At 44.5% G+C, this 15471-nt stretch overlaps 1 protein-coding gene across 1 annotated transcript; it reads right to left on the bottom strand.

Annotated features, from left to right (window-relative positions):
• Nucleotides 1-244: 244 nt before the first annotated feature.
• zgc:86764 (uncharacterized protein LOC797431 homolog) lies at nt 245-15193 on the bottom strand. The gene is made up of 14 exons (XM_063210139.1): nt 15075-15193; nt 14576-14708; nt 14356-14478; nt 13919-14152; nt 11672-11842; nt 11273-11419; nt 10420-10570; nt 8499-8635; nt 7008-7103; nt 6144-6290; nt 4940-5056; nt 3826-3939; nt 1778-1849; nt 245-1121 (listed from the first exon to the last, which is right to left on the bottom strand). The coding sequence occupies exons 1-14, from the start codon at nt 15089-15091 to the stop codon at nt 1041-1043; spliced, it is 1740 nt and encodes a 579-aa protein (XP_063066209.1). The 5' UTR covers nt 15092-15193; the 3' UTR covers nt 245-1040.
• Nucleotides 15194-15471: the final 278 nt, after the last annotated feature.

Genomic DNA, 15471 nt, shown 5'->3' with positions numbered 1-15471 from the left:
ATAGGCCTAATGTGATTATTCTGATTCAAAGACTTGCTTCAGTTTGCCTCGTCTGACCCCCTTGCTCTACACCCCACATCCTGCATCAACACAACCAAATTCTGTTTTTGTGCAGCTTTAACGATAGATCATGAACAATGCTACTAATTTTTTGTGCAGTTTTAAAAAACATGGATCATGAACGATGCAACTATTTATGTTTTGTACAGTTTTCAACATGGATCACAATCGATGCTACTGGAGGGAAAAACGATAAACATGTACTTTGTTAAAATATACACATTTATTTGTTCATTTGCATTAGAATAGTAAAACCTGTATTGACGTTTCTTGAAAAAATAATATGATATTTCTTTCCCCACCCCACCAAGTTTGTAACAGTTCATGAGAAGTTAAATATGTACACAGACTAACAGGGAAGCAAAAAGACAAACATACTAGACAAGCGCAGGTGTGGTCAAAAACAAAGTGTTGAGCGAAGACAGGCAGAGAAAGAAATAGAAAGAAGAAAAGTGCATTACAATAGCAAACAGCATGCATCATTTGAGGTAACAACAGGGCCCTTCTTAATGGTCCTTGCATGTAAACCCCTACAAAATAACACATCACAAAAATGTTGCAGTTCAAATCAGTCAGGAAGTATGTGGTCATACAGCAATGATATTCCCTTATCTTTGGTGCTCTACCTCGTTTGTACATTTTGTTGCAAAGAGCAGGAGTCCGGGGGCATATATTTTTTAAAAAGCAGGTTTAGTCTCTAACTAGATCTAGTTAAATAAGATAAATCTAGTAATACATGAGACCTGCGACTCTGTTTTGATTGAAGGACAAAATTCAAAAGCACTCTATTAGATGACCATCTATCCAGGTTAGGTGCCACACTATATTTTTTTGTTTTGGAATATGCCCCTGGCCAACTGCAAAAGGGTAGCCCCTCTCCATACTGTACACATCAATCCTTTATGTCAACAATATACAGTTAAGAGTAAGACACTGGCGGTTTATTAAAGTCCCACTCCTGGGTAACGCTTGACCTCTGTTCACTTGGCTCCCCTCTCCAGGTCCAGGCACACGGTGCTGTTGAGTACAGCCTCTTGGCTGTTCTTCCTCGACAGCTCGCTCTGCGAGGAGACAAAAAACACACAGCTCAGCTCCGTAAAGTGCAGCATCCTGGGCGTGTTATTACAGACGCATGAGTCCTTTTCTCCCTCTTTTTCTCCACCACTTCTAACACTCATACTTTCTTTCCCCCCCTTTCGCTCTCTCCCTCGCCCTCTTTCTCCCTTTCTGGGGCTTGGGCTGACCAATTCTTTGTGACTGCACTGCGATTTGAATAGGTCAGTGGCTATAAGTGTTGAGGCTGTTGCGTCTGTGCTGTGTTCAAGGAGGGCGACTCAGAAATAGAAACTTGTTGCAGTGCTTAAGGATTTCACCGAACCTGTTGGTCTTGCCCAAGTCCATGCAGGGCAAGCAAAAAAAAAAAGAAAAAAAAAAAGAAAAGAGCGATAAGGAGAGAAAAATTACAGCAAGGATTGCAATAACACTATGTGCAGCCTCACTTATCTGTACACTCAATCCCATGCACAGTGTAGAAAAACATTACATCTTTTTTTTCTGTACAAAATGGGATCAGTGGCATCAGTATACACACAGAGAGAGAGAGAGAGAGAGAGAGAGAGAGAGAGCGAGAGAGCGAGAGAGCGAGAGAGCGAGAGAGAGAGAGAGAGAGAGAGAGAGAGAGAGAGAGAGAGAGAGAGAGAGAGAAAATTGCTCTTACCGTGAAGTCTGAGTAGGTAATGGCTGGACACTCCCCACCGTTGAACTCTTGCAGTGGTGCTCTTTCATGTGCCTTATTTGACAAAGAAACAAACAAATATCACAACACAGTCAGCCAGCCCCACACACCATGTGTTCCATTAACTGGATGCTGTGACATGAGCCATGTTGTGTCTCGAGCACCTTTTTACACACACAATGGCACCATCTGCTGGGCAAAGGGTGTGAGTACAGTTTGAGTTGTAATTTGCGTACTTCCCCGCCTATATTTTGTTGACTTGTGCATCAGCTGAACCACACACACATGCGCATGCACAGACACACACACGCGCGAACGCACAGACACACACGCGCACGCACGCACAGACACACGCGCACACGCACACAGACGCACGCGCACACACGCGCCCAGACACAGACGTGCACACACACGCGCAATCATGCACACGCACACAGTAGTAAAGGCAGTCAACATATCCGATTTCTTGAGCATGTCTAAATGGCAGGGTGGATTCCATAATGGATGCCATAAATTCTTGCAAAGTGACATCAATATGGTGAGGGAGGGGGCGCCATATGTCCAGGATGATAGGGCCAGTGTCCTCCTTCAAATATTGGGGCAGAGAGGATGTTTGTGAGCGTGCTTGTAGAGTGAAGGGTTGGAAAGTTGGCTGCATTCATACGCAACAGCAGCAGCATTCTAGAATCCCCCAGAGTTCTTTGGCTGTAACATTTTTATTCTCTGACCTAAGGAAATCTGAATGGGAATGAACTGAATTTTTCTCCGTTCGTCCCCTCCTTCCACAATATGGAGGCCGTCGATTCCAAAACACACACACACACTTTATGTGGGGCAGTGCGTACAGGCAAAACAACAACTTTTAAGACCGTGACGCAGGATTGCCACAACACTGTTTTGGTCCATTAAAAAGGCTGGGCATTGGTGGTTTCAAAACATGCACCATAACTAGTGTGCTGGAGAGACCATATGATTCATCCAACACATTGAGATACACACTTTAATGTGGTCATAGTACGTAGGCTGAGGCTGTGGAGTCATCAACAAAATGAATGCATTAAATGTCTTCTTGACGTCTAAGGACTTAGTTTAATAACATTTAATTATAAAATCAAAATCACATGATTTTGAATATCTTGCTTGCATATGCATCATATTGCCATATTTGCCATGACAAAGGCCAAATGTAGCCTTTGGTGTAATTGGATACAGAATTATTTGGACCATTTATGAAAAGGTCACAAGCAAAAAAAAATTGACCCAATTTTGCCAAAAAGAAAAAGGTTGTCTACTTTAGATCGAATCATGGATTATTATCAATTTTTTAAAAAAGCAATCAGTGTTTTTTTGCATAACATCACCAACAGCCACCCAAAGAAATTGAAAACAATAGCCCGTTCCCCCTGTAGTATACCCACAGAGAACAGTAACGCAAGACTTGAAACTGACTATTAAGTTGAATCATAGCCAGGGCTATAAATTAACATGTTTGATCACAAGCCAAATTTGGCTAGTAGTAGATGTTAATCGTACAAGCCAAATATACAGTCACTACCAGTCAGAGTTAGCCTCGCGAGCCATCCTACGTACTTCCGCCAAAGGATTGGCTCCACTACTGTAGTCTGGCCGTGCTTCTCTGTGGAGTGCCTGGAGCAGTAGAATTTTGATTGCAACGCCCCCCCCCCAGAAAACAGCCAATAATCGAATACGCCCCCCACGTGGGGGCGAAAGGGGGAGGACGCTTGTGACAATGACGTACACATCTGCGTCAGAGCCATTGGTCTGCGCTATGTTGTTGTTGAGTAACTTCAAGCGATTGGGTGAGAGGTGTCCAATAATTTCAAACCATAACTGAATGCAAGCCTCCTGCTTCCTACAATTGCTTCAGAGCAAACAAATGCCAGACCATAAATACGAAATGAAATGGAAGTATTATGGGATGGTCAGGACCAGGCTAAGTCAGAGTAGCTAGTAAGCTTTCTTTTCTACCAGCCAAATGTAGAGCCCTGATCATAGCACTAATACTGCACCTTGCTGGGTCCTAGAGGAGGCTTGCTGAACTGCACGGGGGTCAGTGTGCTGCTGATGGCGGCTCCACGCACCACCGTCTGATTGGGAGTGATCGCCAGCGTCTGGTTCGGTGTCTGTCGACAACAACATTGAGGGAAAATGATCAACACTACAGTTCAGTGAATCACATGAAAAAGATCCAGTGAATGTGTAACATTATAGGAATTTATTACTGAATTGAATACTTTATTACTGGCCTAAGGTTCTATAAAAAAAGATAGTACAATGCCGTGGTCGACGGGTTGCTTAGCTCCTGGCGAATTATCTTTGGTCGCTGACCCTCGATAGAAAAATAATGACTCCCGTCGCTCAGGTAGAGCAGGCCGCTCCTGGGGCCTCATTTATCATCAGTTCGTAGAATGTCTTCTAAATTGTGTCTTAGGAGTGAAATTTAGAATGTTCGCAAGTACAGAAAAATCGGGATTTATCAAACGTGCGTTGGCTGCTCCTACGCACAAGTCTGCATGATAAATCCCACACCTTCCAAATCACTGTGCACGTGCGCATTCGGGGTAATTAGCATCCCGAAACGCCTCCAAGTAACCATATATGGTATTAAAATATATTCAAATGCCATGTTAATTCGAAGGCGCCACCCTGTTCGGACACACATGAACACACGCGGACACGCGCCAGTCGAAGTGCTGGCGGGAAGTGCGGATTTCTGTGGCAGAAGTGGAGGTGCTCTCGACAGGAGGAGGACCGTGTTTCAAAATAAGTAAAAGAAGGAGACACACATGAACGAAAACACTGTAAAATAGCACACTGTCATACTCCATTGTCATTCAAAGCAAACTGTAGCTTGCACGGTCAATATTATTCGCAATTTCGTGTTTCTTCCACTCACACGCATGGTCTGAGGTGTGCGTAGATGTAGGCACATTTCTAAGTTCAAGTACATGTTCATAAATCCCACACTTTGCTCAGGAATGATCGCACGCACGCTTTACGCACAGATCTGTGCCTAAGAACGCTTGATAAATGAGGCCCCTGGTGTACACATCGCTTTACTCTTCTACAAGATGTTTGGTACAAGCACAAGTTAACGCACTGATCGCAGCAACATGGACGTACCTTTTTGACCACCTTGTTGGGGGTGGCTGAGGTAGAGGTACTCATCATGGCTCTTTTGGTGGGAGTCTTAAAAAGTGTGCTATCGCCCTTCTTGTTCGCATTGTCAGTCTTCTTCATCTGAAAAAAAAAGAAGACAGCGCGCATGCGAAAGTACAATGCATTCTGGTTAGGAAGATGCTTTGAAATGACTTAAGTGAGCATGCGCGCTGTGTAACCTGGGCAGCATTGTGCCGTCACGAACGTGGCCATGGTCTGGTGGGACTTCAAGTTTTGGCAAAGGACGCGCTCAACTTCTTGGAAAAACGAAAGCCTTTGGGTGCAGGACCAGAAAAAATACCATGAAAAAATTGAAAGAAAAGTCCGCGACACCAAGCTCCCGTTGCTTATTTTTAATGTGACGTTTCGGGCAGCATGCCCTTCATCAGAGACAATGTCTGATGAAGGGCATGCTGCCCGAAACGTCACATTAAAAATAAGCAACAGGAGCTTGGTGTCGCGGACTTTTCTTTCAATTTTTTCATGGTCTGGTGGGAACCAGGCAACTGACAACCCCAGCCACAGTCCAAATCTAGCAGACCTGTGTGCCTGCCAATGCCAGGCTACACAGCAGCATGAGCAAAGTCCCTTCCCATAAGTCATTTTACTCTGCTGCCTTCTTGGCTACGCCTCAGGGTTGGCATTTCTGATTAGTAAGACCATGGACATCTAAGAATGAATGAGAAAAAGAGGAATGGGACAACTGAGCGATGTGCAGCCCATATGGTTGGAATCACAATGAATATATGAAAGCAATGCTGCAAAACATAGTTTTCCTACTGCTATTTTGAACTGTGCATGCATGGCATTTCACAACAACGCTTTGCAGCCTGTAGGATCAAGTGGTACGGACTCTGTAGCAAGCTCATGCGCATAGCTACCTGATGCGAGTCACACGTCATCTGCCACCGGCCGGCGGAAGCAGATTCCGAAGACATACCAATTGGGTTTGAGCAGTTTTAAAAGCTTGCACGTCCAGCTTTCGAGATGATTGGATAAATGACAGTACAGCTCCGCAAGCAATTGGCCCTTGTTGCTGGACAGGTGGGATATGTGCAAGCACACGCCATATAGGCGTAATGAATTGCCCCCCCTTCATTCCTATGGGCGCTTTCGGACGTTTTCCGTCTCCTCCTATATAGACAGTCTCTGCTATTTGGCAGCCTACCCGCTCGCTCTTCTCCTTCTCCTTCTGCAGCTTGTACTCCTCCCTCTGGCCGCTGATGTACTCCATGAGCTTCTGCCCACGGACCAGAAACGCAGTGCCGTGAGTCCTCTGCCAGGCCTCAGCAGCTCCTTTCATCTCCTCCTCGAGCTACACACAAACAAACAAACAAAGGAATGACATGACACGGACACGCACACAATAAAACGTGAGACTAAATCAAATCAAATGAAAAACTAAATCAAAAGGGCTGACAGAAACATTTTAGATTGTGATGGTGCTGTGCAGCGCGCACTTCACCATTTCAATACATTTTTCAAACCGGAATGCATTGTTATATCTCATATTCTCATTATGAATGCAAGCCTCCTGAGCAAGATGGACATCAGTGCATTCTGGTCTAAAGATGTTGCATGATGATTAGAAATTAGAATACTGACCAACACCTGATTTCAAGCACATAATGCCTGGAATTGCAGACCTGCAATCAAGACATGGCCTCGGGAGAACAAAATAGGCCAGACCTCTGCAATTGGACTGGCAGCAGAATTTGAAGGACAACTTATTGTTTTCGAGACTCAAATTCCTGGAATTGGAAGGGGGACAGCTTGAAATGGACTTCGATTTTGAGTTTCAAACTCCTATACCTGGATTGACAATAGTTTTGATTCAGACAACCTTTCGTTTTCGAGTTTCAAATTCATGCAATTAGAACACAGACAGAGTTTGAAATAGGCAAACTTTCGTTATTTCAAACTCCTGCAATTGGATTTGGCAATAAGCAAGTTAGAAAGACAAACTTTCGATTTCAACTTAACATTTTTTGTATTCAGCAGACTCTGGGACAGACGGCAGGCTATGGAATACCTTGGGGAGCATCCTCTGGACTTTAGCCCGCTCTTTTGTCTCCTTCAGCAAAGCCCCTCCTCTGTTGGAGAAGCGACTAGGATCAGATGCCTTCCTCTACGAGAGAGCGAGAGAGAGAGAGAGAGAGAGCGAGTAATAGATAGATAGAGAGCAAGAGAGAGAGAGAGAAAATATGAGTTTGCATCACTTGCAACAGAGATATTTACAGTCCAACCCTCCTGTCAGTAAACAGCACTATTTCCTACTACGCCCATCTGGGACAGTATTGTAAATATTTATTTTACAGAACACAGAGATACGCACAGAAGACAAGGGGCATGCCAGCCTAATCACGGCCCTTCTGGGCATGTAAAACTAGATGCTACTGAGATACACAGAATCACACGCAAGATACATAGAATACAATTAACACCATCACAGGAAAGAAATGACACAAAATACACATATGATCTGAATGAAGATGAAGTCATGTCTGATGAATTTGAGTTCTGAATGTTCCATTACATGTAGGTTATGAAATCTGCCCTACAAAGCCAACAGGCAATAACTGTGCATAGCTCCGAACTGAGTAAAATTACTTCAAATGTATTCTGTTGTCCAGCCCAAGTAGTTTTTGGTAGATTATTGTAATGTGGTTGTTTTGTTACCATTACCACATTCTATGTAGATCCATCATTTTGTTTAACTTAATAAACTTAATATATTTGATATATACTGTACAAGCCATTAAAATCATAACTCATTTTCAACAACAATGCAGTTACTGCCGTTTTGCTCTGTATGACAAATGTTCTAGCCAGGCTGCGCCCTCCTACAGTAGTGACGCAACACTTTCAGCGTTGCTTCTAGTCAAGCCAGGAGCAATGCAAATATTGTTTCTGAGCTCCTGAAAAATCGGGAACTCCTCCCACTTTGTCGGGAAGCAAACAACCAGTAGCAAACCAAGGGAGGCAGGTCAACCATGTCGTTTGGGAAATGTTAATTATTTTGCTCTTGGTCAGACCAAGTCTCGAAGAGATTTGAAAGTTGATGATAATCAGGCTAGAAATGTTCTGCAAACACAGTTGAGCTATATGCAGGGTTCCCACACCTTTTTCATGAACAACTTCAAGCACTTTTCAAGCACCTTCAAGCACCACATTTTCAGTTTTCCAGCACCTTTAACATGTCGCGGGAAGGGGGTGTGGGGGTCCTACCCCAGGAAATTTTGTGTTTTTAAGAAGCAACTTCCTGCATTCTCATCGAAAATCTGAGGTAGTGAGATGTCAGATGGGATTTGCCATTCGACGCCCTAAAATTGATGTACCTGAACAATTTATTTCTATTATTTGGCTTACTGAGTTTGACTTGACACAAATTTCAAGCATTTTCAAGCATTTCACCAAAAAATCAAGCATTTTCACAACCTTGAAATCACTTGCTTGAATTCCTTGAAAATGCTTGAATTTCAATTATCAGTGGGAACCCTGTATATGGGTTTAACTCCACTACCTCAAAATCCTGGAAGAGGGTCCAGTTCTTCTCCCACTTCTCCAGGTTGTCCAGCAGGGGGCGTGCCTGCTCTTGATAGTCCCTCAGCTTGACCAGCTCAGCGTCATGCACCAGTAGAAGCTCCTCAGTGTAATTAGCTGGGGGAAAAAATGATTATTGTGTGATGAACTGGTCTGCGCACTGGGAATGAGCTCCAAAAATATAAACTTTATTTCTTTATACAAGCGGCAACCTTTCGATCCAACAGTGGGATCTTCCTCAGGCAATGAGAACAACGGTCTGGGATGACTTATATCACATGACCTACAGGTAGGGTACCTGACAGGTGAGCACACTAAGGTGACAAGTGGCATAACATGCGTTTAAATGCGCTGGCATACACATCAAAGAAGGCCACAGTGATCACAATTGGTAACCAAAACAATAGAACAGTCAAAGGGATAGTCAATCACAAGAATCAAAACAATCATAGATAGAATTATAATTTCAAAAGGTTGAGAGAGTGTGACATTTCAATAGTTTATTTGATGAATTTTTTCGAGGTTTTGAGCAATTTTTTTCAATGACTATTTGCCATCAATTTGTAAGTATTTCTATGACTTAGAAATGCTTTTCAAACATGATAGGCCTACAAACACAACAGATGGGTCTTCAACTTGTCTGCCAATTTGAATTACCATCCATACACATTTCTGGCTGCAAAATGTACTGTACTTGCTCAGAACAGTAAAGAGTATTCAGTAAATACTCATGGAAACAATCAAATTTGTGCCGCTTACATTCTGAAAATGAATGACCTGACCAACGTTACATCCTGGATCTTTAGAATTTGCAGATATGGAATGATGCTTTACAAATGGACCTCATTCATTTTGCCTCCCCATTAAAGCCCTTTACAAGGGACCTATTCAATGTGAAATTAGCAAGCCAATGCACCTGACCACATACAGGCTACAAGCAATGCCCATATGGAGACCCAGGCTCAAATCCGGGTCATTTCCAACCCTACCCCATGTGCCCCTGTTCGACAAAGACATTAACAAATCCTAGCCTGGTTCTTCCCAGAGCTCTCTCTGTGTGTGTGTGTGTGTGTGTGTGTGTGTGTGTGTGTGTGTGTGTGTGTGTGTGTGTGTGTGTGTGTGTGTGTGTGTGTGTGTGTCTCTGGAGCCCCCTGGTAAACGTAGACGTAGACATAGACACAGACACACCTCGAGCTAGAAAACTGACGGAGCCTTTACTGCCTTAAGATCAATGGCAGCTCGCATTGAGGAGTCACAGGACAGATTATAGATTATATTGACTTTAAGAGATTAATAGGAAACGTCTTTGAAGGAATATGTTGGTGGCGAGAATGGGCAGAATGATAGATAAAGCCATGCCTTCTGAAGACGGAGCCAACACATGCTCTCCCAGACTTAAGCCTCATTCACACACGTCGTTGCTAGTTACTCGCTCAGCGAATGAAGTCAATAGAATGTCTATGTGTTCCAGCGAGACGAGGAGGCGAGTAGTGTGCAAGCGATGCAGGCGGATCCCGAGTTGAAAATATTTCAACTTCGAGAGAGGAGAGTAGTCGAGTAACCAATTGGAATGCAGAGTTTGGTATTTCTCGCCTGTGCATTGGCAGGTAAAGCCGCGCGAACGTTCCATGAGAGAGTGGCGAGTAGGCGAGCGAGCGAGAAGCTAGTATCTAACAGCAACGCGCGTGAATGTACGTAGCTTTAGAAGTGGAGCTCACAAAGCTGGGGTGAATTTCTCAAAACCAAAGTTGCTTACTACATTAGCTACTTTGTTGTTTTCAATGCATTTTCCCATTGGCAACTACCAAAGTTGCTAACAGGCTAACAACTTCTCTTTTGAGAAACTCACCCCTGCACGGAACTACACCGGTCGGGCAAGAGCGAAGCAAACCAAATCCTACCATCGTAGAGGTGTGTGCTGAAGGGCTGCCTCTGCTCTGGGCCGAACAGACATTTCTCCCACATGTCCACCAGCTCCACCCGGGCCTTGCTGATGACCCTCTCCAGCTGAGCCTTCTGTAACTCCTCCAGGCGCTCCACCTCCACCTTCCACTACACACAGGCACACACAGAAACACACACACACACACACACAGGCACACACACACACACACAGGCACACACACACAGGCACAAACAGACACACACACACACACACACGATTGGCAAAGGCCAACAATGCGTTTCAAGCAAGGGACACACTACAAGCAAGGGACACACTACAAGCAAGGGACACACCACAACCCCCCCCCCCCCCTCCTGTCTCCTCCCCTTCATTCCCTAACCCTATCTCCCTTTGTAAAACAACCTTGGGTTACTTGAAAGGCGCTGTATAAAACTAAAAAGTTATTATTATTCCAAGCAAATTTAACATGGTGAAGTGAAATTCGTCATTTGTTCCTACTACATGGCAAGTCTGAAGTGAAAGTGTTTAATAAGAAGTTTAATCCTGTGCAAATGATGAGTGAGCTTGGCCTGCAGTGGCCAGACAAAATCAAGAGCTGCATGAATGTGTCTTCAATCAAGTTGAGCTGAGCCACCATCTACCACTTCAATCTAGTTCCACACACACACACACACACACACACACACACACACACACACACACACACACACACACACACACACACACACACACACACACACACACACACACACACACACACACACACACACACACACACACACACACACACACACACACACACACGACTGGAGTGTCTGCCATCCCCATGTCCCTTAGTCCCCATGTACCCTTGAGATGTCATCGGTGAGGGTCCCCTGAGTGTCTAGAGGGAAGCCTCCGTCCTTCTCGGGGCAGTCCAGGCGGTTCCAGAGGCTCATGGCCCGCTCCTTCAGCTTGTCACGCGTGGAGATCAGCGACCTCTTCTTCAGTTCCAGCTAGACCCAAGTGAAGTTAAAAGTGAAGTGAAGTGAGGTTAAAACCCCCCACAAAAGACGCACAACACCTCCAACTAAAGCATATTTTTAATATAGAGAACAATCAAGGCCATAGTTTAGACGCGTGCACAAACACACACACACGCACACACACAACTCTTTGAAATAAAAAATTACCGTGGAAAATGTGATTGACAAGTGTAAAAGAGCAAGCGTGATGAGCGTCCAAATCAGTAAAAGGCAATGGAATACCTTTCCTATTAGCTCCTGAAGAGCCCTGATGTTGTCGTGAGTCAAAAGGAAGACCTCTGGGTCGTCACTCAGGGCGTCCCTCTCCAGGCTGGTGTCTGGGTCATGGCCGATCTCACGGCCCAGGAGGGCCACGTCCTTCCTAAGGGCTGTGGACACTGCTAGCCTAGTGGCCTGCAAGGTGACAGGTACAGTACCGTAAGAAGGGGCATATTAGGGGTGGGTATTGGCAAAGGGTTCACGATTCGATGCGCATCACGATACACATGCCACGATGCGATTCTATCACGATGCATTGCGATTCATGTACTACTGTGATGCATTGCGATAATTACTTCAGTAAATGTGTAAAATACAGCTTATTTGTCAGTTGCTGTGTAGCTTTCTTAAGTCAGTTCATTCTATTTAAGCATTCTATCATCTGGGAGAGAGCTTACATCACAACAGAAATATTACCTATTCTTTACTGAACAAAATAACCCGTGGTAAATCGAATTTAATTGTTTATTGTTGTTATCAAATAATCAATTGTCATGAATCCATGCAGTATATTGAGAAAATAAGTATCACGATACCTTGTCATGAATCGATGCATTGTATCGTGAGAGTAAGTATCGCGATGCATCGATATGACGATTATTTTGCACACCCCTAGGGCATATGGTGTGTGTGTGTGTGTGTGTGTGTGTGTGTGTGTGTGTGTGTGTGTGTGTGTGTGTAGGGGTGGGGTTGTTATGCTTAAGCCTGATTATCATGACTCAAATCTCTCCGAGACTTGGTCTGACCAAGTGCATAACAACTAACTTTCTCAAACAGCATGGTTGAACCACCTCCATTGGTTTGCAACTGGTCCAGGGCAGAAAAGGATGAGCCAAAGTTTAAACCAAACATTTTCTTAGTCCCAATAGAACGTCTCTGCTTAAACCACGTCACTGCCTTGAACACGCCTCTACCCTGGACCGTTGGAGATGCTCAGTTGATTACTTCCCGACAAAGTGGGTGGAGTTCCCCTGCAAGGGATAACTCAGAATATACCTGAACAAGCTATTTTCTTGAGCAAGTGTAGCAGAGCCTAAGGTGTTGCATCACTGCGAGGGCGGAGCCTGGGTTGTTATGTTTACCTGTCCTGCAAAGTTCTTTTAGTAGTAGAGTAGAGTAGAGTAACTTTATTGATCCCTAGGGGGAAATTCAGGACCCAGTGTTTTGAGTGTAGCTACTTGACACCTTTATTTCCCTTTGGGATCAATAAAAGTAACTCTACTACTAAACACATTCCGCTTCAACAGGCGTTTCAATGCATTTCAGATCGAATCGCGATTGCAAGTCTATGATAATCAGGCAAGGGAAAATCCCCCCTTTAGGCAGACCTAAGGACTGTTCTATTCAATGCTAGAGTATTATGACACACCCCTTTAGGCAGACCGGAACCTGGTCATGTCTCATGTTAGGTGCCCATAGCACCTACTACATTGGCATATCTCTATATACTTTAAGAATCTCTGGTAATGGTGCATTCCCCAAGGGTGGCAGATGGGATGTTTCTGACCTCCTACTTGCTGAAATGCATTGGAACGCCTGTTGAAGCGGAATGTTCAAGTTGTGAACTGGGGCCAAATCGAAGCACCCCGACTTCGAAATCGTTACGTCAACACAGCAATGACAGTGCACACAGGGATAGGAATAGTTTAAGTTTGACTTGCTGGTTGGAACGCTTTCAAGTGGGAGGTAGCTGCCTCCTGGTTGCATATTGGGAAGCTAATACCCCCGGGGAATGCGGCATAAGTCTATTAAATGTAGAATGCAAGCATTCTGACAGGATTCCCATTGGCTGTGGCGACTTTCACCGAACTGCATCATAACTCATTTGAATAATATTCACTCGAGTCAAGTCCAACCACTCAAGTCGCTCAAATTGCACCTAGACGCCCGAATCGCTTTTGTCTCTTCTGTCGCCAGCGACGCAAGACAAAGTCAATTTCTTCCGTTGCTGAAATCGTGTTTGGTGTATTGGTGCCCTAGTGTTGTGTGCTGCTTTGTGATAGCATAGAAGGTCTGCAAATGCATTCATTGTGTGTGTGTGTGTGTGTGTGTTTGTGCAATACTTTTCCAGATATGAATAGTATGCTGCTATCCATTCTCCGTTTGATACTGTGGTCTAGTGTTGCTGCCCCCCCCCGATGCCTAGTGTACCTACAGTAGTGTTTTTGTTGTTTTTTCATGCCCATGCACAGCCACTCGCTGGCTACCCACCTTTTCAGCTGTGAGCTCCGCCACGTGCTCTTGTAGTGCCTTAAGCTGCGCGCGAGAGGGAACGACGTTGGAGGGCACGTAGTGTGGCGTGGAGCACAGCTGCATGCACAGCATCTCATCCTCCTGCTTAAGGGTCTCCAGGTCTGACATGCGGCTGTTCTTCTCAGCAGTCAGCGCCTCCAGCCGACACCGGAGCTCCTTCTCCAGCTGCAGAATGCTCAAGCCATCTTCCATCTGAGAGACAGACAGACAGACAGACAGACAGACAGACAGACAGACAGACAGACAGACAGACAGCATAAGACAAACTGTCTGGACACATGAAAAATAGCACCAAACAAAATCTGTACCATTCTCGGGTACAATACATTTGAAAGACAACAAAGCGATAGACACATGTGCATGTGTACAATATAGATGATGCCGAGGCAACAAACCTCACAAGGCGTTTCCATCAACTCCGCACACAACTCCGCCACCTGCTTCTGGGAGGTCACTATGTTCGCCTTTAGTCGACTCCTACATGCCTCCTCTTCCTCGATCATCCGCCTCAAAAGGTCCTTTGAATTAAAATGTGAACACTTTCAGTAGGCCTCAATGCGAATAATAAAAGCGCATCCCCAAACATTGCTCTCATGATCATGGCACTTAACAAACCTCCATGTACGTCTTCACGGTCAACACCCGTTCCAATCTTTGTTCCTCCACGATGCCCATGCTATCCCATAGGTCTTCCAGCTGCGCCAGGGCAATATTTATGCCAGAGATCATAGAGGAAACTAGTGATTCGCTGAAAGGACATTCAGGGGAAAAGTGACGTTATTACGTGACAACAAGTATCACAGCCCTTTTGTAGCTGTCAACTGTTTGCTACATCAAAGGCGCATTTCCGGAACATTCTGCAACCTCACAAAGACGTACGAAGTATTACGCATTATATCAGCAAGTGCTGCAGTCAATACTTAAATGACTTTTCAGTGTAACGGCGTGTTGGACTTTACAAAGGGTAGCATTGAAAACATACGGCTAACTTCCGTTCAAGGAGTTGTGTCAACCAGTAAAATGCATCATTCTTTTTTGTCTTTTGTCTACTCGTCGATACATTTCGTAACGGTTCATAGAACATGTTAGAAATGATCTAGGCCAACTTTATTACCTTTTTCGAGATGGCATCTTGAATATTTGAACAGCAGCTTGCCTTGTGCTGTCTTGCAGAACTTCTTGAACGCGGATAAATTTGAATCGTCTTTCCCTCCCTTGTTTTCCGCCTATGTCACTGTCAATGCCATGTTGCTTTGGTTGATTATTGCCCCCTGTTGTTCCGGAATGTTAACAGTGGGTTTTCACATCATGACTGGACATGCATGAGCACGAGCAGCTTCACCAAACCACAGCCCTTTTTATTGCTAGTTTAAACATTTTCAGAAGAAGTAGCCTAGTCTGAAAACTATAGGCCTACTCGGTAAGTTTTTTTTGTGTGAAATCTTACTTTTTATTCAGATGCCCTTTTCATTTTATTTGACAATCAAATTGTGGCTACATTAGGCTACTGG

The sequence above is a fragment of the Engraulis encrasicolus genome, chromosome 11 (assembly GCF_034702125.1).
Source record: "Engraulis encrasicolus isolate BLACKSEA-1 chromosome 11, IST_EnEncr_1.0, whole genome shotgun sequence".
Lineage (NCBI taxonomy): Eukaryota > Metazoa > Chordata > Actinopteri > Clupeiformes > Engraulidae > Engraulis > Engraulis encrasicolus.
This window is presented reverse-complemented; position numbering and strand designations above follow the sequence as displayed.